Source organism: Castanea sativa, chromosome 2, assembly GCF_040712315.1.
Source record: "Castanea sativa cultivar Marrone di Chiusa Pesio chromosome 2, ASM4071231v1".
Classification (NCBI taxonomy): domain Eukaryota; kingdom Viridiplantae; phylum Streptophyta; class Magnoliopsida; order Fagales; family Fagaceae; genus Castanea; species Castanea sativa.
Window position 1 is genome coordinate 46,939,074 of NC_134014.1, and position 5,499 is coordinate 46,944,572.

The following is a 5,499-nucleotide window of genomic DNA, read 5'->3' on the forward strand; positions in this document are numbered from 1 at the left end:
CTAGCGGATCCTCATCCTTATCGTAGCTTGGTGGGTTCGTTGCATTACTTGACATTTACTCGCCCTAATCTCGGCTTATTTGTGCATCGAAGTTTGCCGGTTTATGTCCAAAGCCACGATGTGCATCTCATTCTTTGCTAAGCGTATTCTCGGGTATCTCAATGGCACTATGGACTATGGCATCTTCCTCCAACTGGTCCTTTGTCTCTTTCGGCCTTTTCGACTCGGATTGGTGGTGATCCCTATGATAGGCGTTGACCACGGGTTACTTGGTCTATTTGGGGTACAACCCTATTACTTGGAGTGCTAAGAAGCAACTCAACGTATCTCGTTCTTCAAGGCGAGTCGGAATATCGTGCACTTGCTTCCACCATTTCTTGAACTTTGTTGGCTTCGTCAATTGTTGAAGGATTTGGGCATTTTCCTTTCTTCTCCTCCCAAGCTTTGGTGTGATAACATCTCTGCCCTTGCCATAGCTTCTAATCCTGTCTTTCACGCCAGAACGAAGCATATTGAAGTGGATTATCACTTCATTCGTGATCGTGTGCTTCGCAAAGACCTTCAGGTCAAATTCATTGTCACGGCTGATCAACTTGCAGATGTGTTTACTAAGAGTCTTCCTACTGCTCGATTTCAGTTCTTGCGCTCCAAAATCATGGTGTCTCTTGCCCCCTTGATTTTGAGGGGGATGAAAGAGGAAGACATTCATTGCCCGATTTACCAAATCCCATTGCAACAGCTAGATAACAGTAACTTACCAAACGGTGTCGTTTCCTTTATAAATAAACGGTATCGTTTGGATAAGTGAAGACCATGCTCTTTATGACTCAAGACGTCACTGTTTCTCATTTACTGACACGACGATGTTTTGATTTAATGCTTCAGACTTGGTCTTCTTTCTTCCGTAGCTCTGCTTCAGTGTTCTGCAGTAGAAGTCATTGTGATCTTTTCTTCTAGATATTTTCTGTAACAAATCAGATATTTATTCCATGAGATTAGGATAGTTTGTTATAGTTAGATATCACGTGTTCAATTATAGGAGCTATATAAATAGAGTTGCATGTAATTTTTCATTTGAGCATCTTGAATACAATTTCTAGAATTCTCCATTACAGTTTTTTTTTCTCTCAACTTCCGTTTCTTTCTTTCAAGCTTTTCATCTTCCTTTTCAGGTTATTGGTTATTAGTTGATTTGGGTTTAGGTTTGAAAAGTGGGATTTTGCCAACCCTAACATGCCAAAAACCTCTTCATCATCCATAAAAAAAAAACACACCATCTCCACTAATACTATTGCCACCAAAAGCCTCAATCCAACTTCACCGGCCGAAATGCCTTGGCCGCCTCCGCTGCCGCCCTCTGGATATCCTTTGCCGTCGTTGAAGCTGGAATCGGAAGCCGCCACATCGAGTCGGCAAAATTTAGACACCCGGATCGGCCGCGGAGCGCAATCACTGCCACATCATGTGCACGTGCTGCCATTTCTGCAGTGGGGAAAGTCCCAAGCCAAATCCTCGACTTCTTATTTGGCTCACGCATTTCACAAACCCATTTCTGTGGGTTCTTCCTCCTCACTCCACGATACACTGGGTGTCTTGTCTCCTTGAACTTCTTTCTCCCATCTCGTTTCTTAGGATTCTGGGAAGCCAACATGACCTCCTCGTCTGACAAGTTCACAATGCCACCGCTGCCACTCTCAAACTCCCAAGAACAAATATTAGACCCCATTAGATATTGTGGATCAGAGTGATGTCTTAAAACATCCAAGTATATCTAAAACAAAGCTAAATCTCAGAAGGGGCTTAATTTATAGGAGTGAAATACACTAAAAAAAAAAACTCTTAATTTGTTTCTCACTCAGTTGTATTGCAGACTGCAGTAGATATAATAATAATAATAATATCATGCCTGGATATAACTGAAAATTAAAACTAAAAAATAGTAAAATAATTTTTTATATTTTTAAATATATAAAAAATACTGTATACAGTTAAAATTACTGCCTAAATTTACTGTTCATGAATTATGAACAGTACATGGTGCGCGTACCAAGGAAAAAAAAACAAAAAAACAGGACTGAAGCGCAGACATGCGCGTTTCAACTGTAGTATTGGAATAACTAAGAACAGCGAGAGTTGGGACATATATATATATATATATATATATATATATATATATATATATGATATGATCATATAAAGCGTTAAAGGGACGATAGGATCATACAAAGCGTTAAAGGAAAGGAATCCGTAGTGTGATATTAAATGGATATTTTGTGAGGTAGTGTTCCCACTGTTTCGGCAATTTTAAATGAAAGATATTTTGTGAGCAACGGTGACCACAAAATCTTATCCAATTTTTATCATGACTGTTGATTGACGGCATGGAAACTTCTGAGTGATGGGTCCATACTTTGCACATTTTCCCAATTTAAAACTCGCCGCATGAGAAATTATAGTAAAAATTTATGTAAAAATTTTAAAAATGTTAAAACTACAATTTATTCACGTAATAAGTTATAAGTGGTGGAGTAAAAGTGATTGGTTCACTGTTTTATCACTTACAACTTATCACGTGAATAAATTATAATAAAAATTATATTCTTAACGTTACTCAAATTTTTGTGTCCTATCATTTTTTCAATGGATATTTGTTGCAGGTGTGTTTTTTCCTTTTTTAGCCAAGTGAAGAATTTGTCCATTTCAGGTTTTTTGTGTGAAAGTAGAATGAGTGGTCTGAGATTATCCAAAAAAGAAAAAAGAAAAAAAGAACGTGTGGTGTGTGTCTCTACCCTCTAATGAATATTTGTTTGTATATATGTGTGTCAAATTCAGGTGATGGAAATCTTTTCTAAATGTCGATGCATGCTTGATATAATATTATCAATTTGGTGCAAATTATGTTGTTGTCATTTACCTTGTCGGTCAAAATGATGTTTCAAATGTATCTATTTAATGATTTTAATCTTTATAACATTTTGATATTATGTCAAACTAATCTCTAAATTAAGTGATAAATGAAAAAAATGGCATGATTAATAAAGATATTATCATCGCACATCTTTGATGCGATGATCACTGTTACACAACATTGTTACAACAAATCCTGGTGGTTTCAAATTACAACTGTGGGGAGTAAAAGGATCCCAATGGGCATATGGGCCTTTGGACTGTAGCATGGAGGGTCGACCTGCTCCGGAATAAAACTCTACGAATTGGCCCATATGCCGAGGATCCGAGGGCACAGCCGAGGATCCGAGGGCACAGCCGAGGGCGAGCTTCTCCTCGGACAAATCCAAGAGAACTCAAAACCTCATTATAAAGGTCAAGACATAACTCTGGAAAGACTAATGGTTAAAGGAGGATACCATGAACCTTCTAGATGCACCAGTGTTAAAGAAAATATCAAATGCAAAGGCTGCCACCTCTGCATTAAAGGCTCTGCACCTACCTCCCTGGCCGCATGAATGGGGAAGTGACCCCTGAACAGTAGGGCTGAAACTTCTAGTCACTAGCCAAAAGGCATCAACGAAGGAGGTATTTAAAGAGGGTGAAGGCCAAAGGGAAATGGAATGAAAAAAAAAACAAAAGAAAAAGAAAGAAGAATTGTAACCCTTAAGAAAGAAAGAGAAATAATACAGAAGTAGTCCTCGGCTCGCGTCCGAGGAGTTCTATTTGCCATTATTGTTTATTATTTACAAGTGCTTGTAACCTTCTAGTCTGTTATCAAGTTCCCAGTACTTCTAATCTAGATTTCAAGCCCACACTCTACAAATTTCATTGTTTAAGGCTCATTGGACCTGAGCCCGTGATTGTCTTTGGGTCCAGGTGCAATTGTGCACTTACAACAACCAGTAACAAGTTACCACGTGAAAATATTATAAAAATATGGTGAACATACCGCTTCTCATCAAAAGATGGTCCACTTTCCCATTTTATAATGTCTAATTTCATATTCTTTATTTTATTTATTTTTACTTGAATCAAGTTACTTTTTAAAAAATTAATGTAATAATAGTTTTCTTTTAAACTTGATTAAATTATTTTAAACAAAGACATATCTTTATCTATATATGAATTTCTTCATTTGTGTGTGTGTGTATATATATATATATCTATATATTTAACTTGTTTTTTAATAAAAAATTATTATCATTAGAAATTGTCAATAACAATTTTATATATAAAAAAATCAATGTAATAATATTTTAGTTTTAGCTACAAAATAAATTGCAATATTTTCAATTTTATGATCACAATTTATTCTTTTTCTTTCTTTTTTTCCCCCTCTGTTCTAGTCTTAATTTTGCTCAACAACAACTGTTACCTCGTTAGTAGGAGAAAAAAAAATGATGAAAATATTCTTGAAAAGTAGTACAATAGATTCACAAATGGCTTTTTAAATGTAAGGAAAAATTGAAAGAACAAGACATATACAATTACTGCCTTCCTCTTTCACAGTTTTTTTTTTTTTTTTTACCATTTTACATTTTAACTTTTAACATATTTTACTTTTTTTAATATTTATTATTTAATGATTGAGATTGAAAGTTTTTTTTTTTTTTTTTCAAATTTCAATATCAACCCTTAAAAACAATTGCATATGTAGGGACTGGGCTCAAGTAACCAAGGCAGTAACTGAAACTAGCCCAGGGATAGGTCCAACCTAATGACAAAAGTGCAAGGATGTAAGGTTGGCACTCAGGGAAACCTACTGTATCTGATCAGGTTAGGTCCTATACCAACTATGAAGTCAGGGGAGGCCAATGAGGAGATAGTCAAATTTAGGTCAAGCCTTTGGGAAGTTCATCGCCGAACACTATTTGACGTCAAGAACAAGTTTCAAAAAAATCCTCACAAGAAATCATTTTCTTTGGAATTCTAGGTAGAAGTGAAATTGCATGGAAATTTATGCAAAAGTAATAATTTGGATTCCTACTAAGGAAAAACTATAAAGAAAGAGAAGTAAAAAAAGAGAAGATAGCGTGAATGGGAAAGAGGTTGTTCAAAAAACACAGAGAAGGAAAAAATCAAGTGGAGAAGAAAGGAAAGTGCAAGGAGAGATCAAAGGGAGATAGGGTTAGGCTTGTGACAAGAAAGAAGAGAGGAGTTTGGGCTGTCAAGGCAACGTTTGTGGTAACATTTAGTAAAAGTAAAAAAATACCCACCAACAAATTGATTAGGAAACCAAATTTATCGTAGACTCCACAGTATACAATGCAATACCTATTGCACTTAATCTCAATCCAAACAAGGCTCATTAAAACAACAAACAAATGTACATACACATTGTTTAGATAACATCACACAGTTGATAACAAATTAACAATGGTATTAAAAATTTCTAGAAAATTTCTATTAATAAATGCTAGTATTAAAATTTTCCTATGGTGTGTTTGGTTATTGGTTGATTTGGGTTTAGGTTTGAAAAGTGGGATTTTGCCAACTTTGACATGCCGAAAACCGCTAACACACCTTCCTCCACCATCTCCACTAATACTA

General features: G+C 35.8%; 1 protein-coding gene across 1 annotated transcript; it reads right to left on the bottom strand.

Annotated features, from left to right (window-relative positions):
* Positions 1 to 1,306: 1,306 nt before the first annotated feature.
* On the bottom strand, positions 1,307 to 1,726 carry LOC142625427 (dehydration-responsive element-binding protein 1A-like). Its single transcript, XM_075799087.1, has one exon. The coding sequence runs from the start codon at positions 1,724 to 1,726 to the stop codon at positions 1,307 to 1,309; it is 420 nt and encodes a 139-aa protein (XP_075655202.1).
* Positions 1,727 to 5,499: the final 3,773 nt, after the last annotated feature.

Bases quoted from the DNA above. Each gene is read 5' to 3' on its own strand.
- LOC142625427 (XM_075799087.1), bottom strand. From the start codon at position 1,726: ATGGGGTCTAATATTTGTTCTTGGGAGTTTGAGAGTGGCAGCGGTGGC.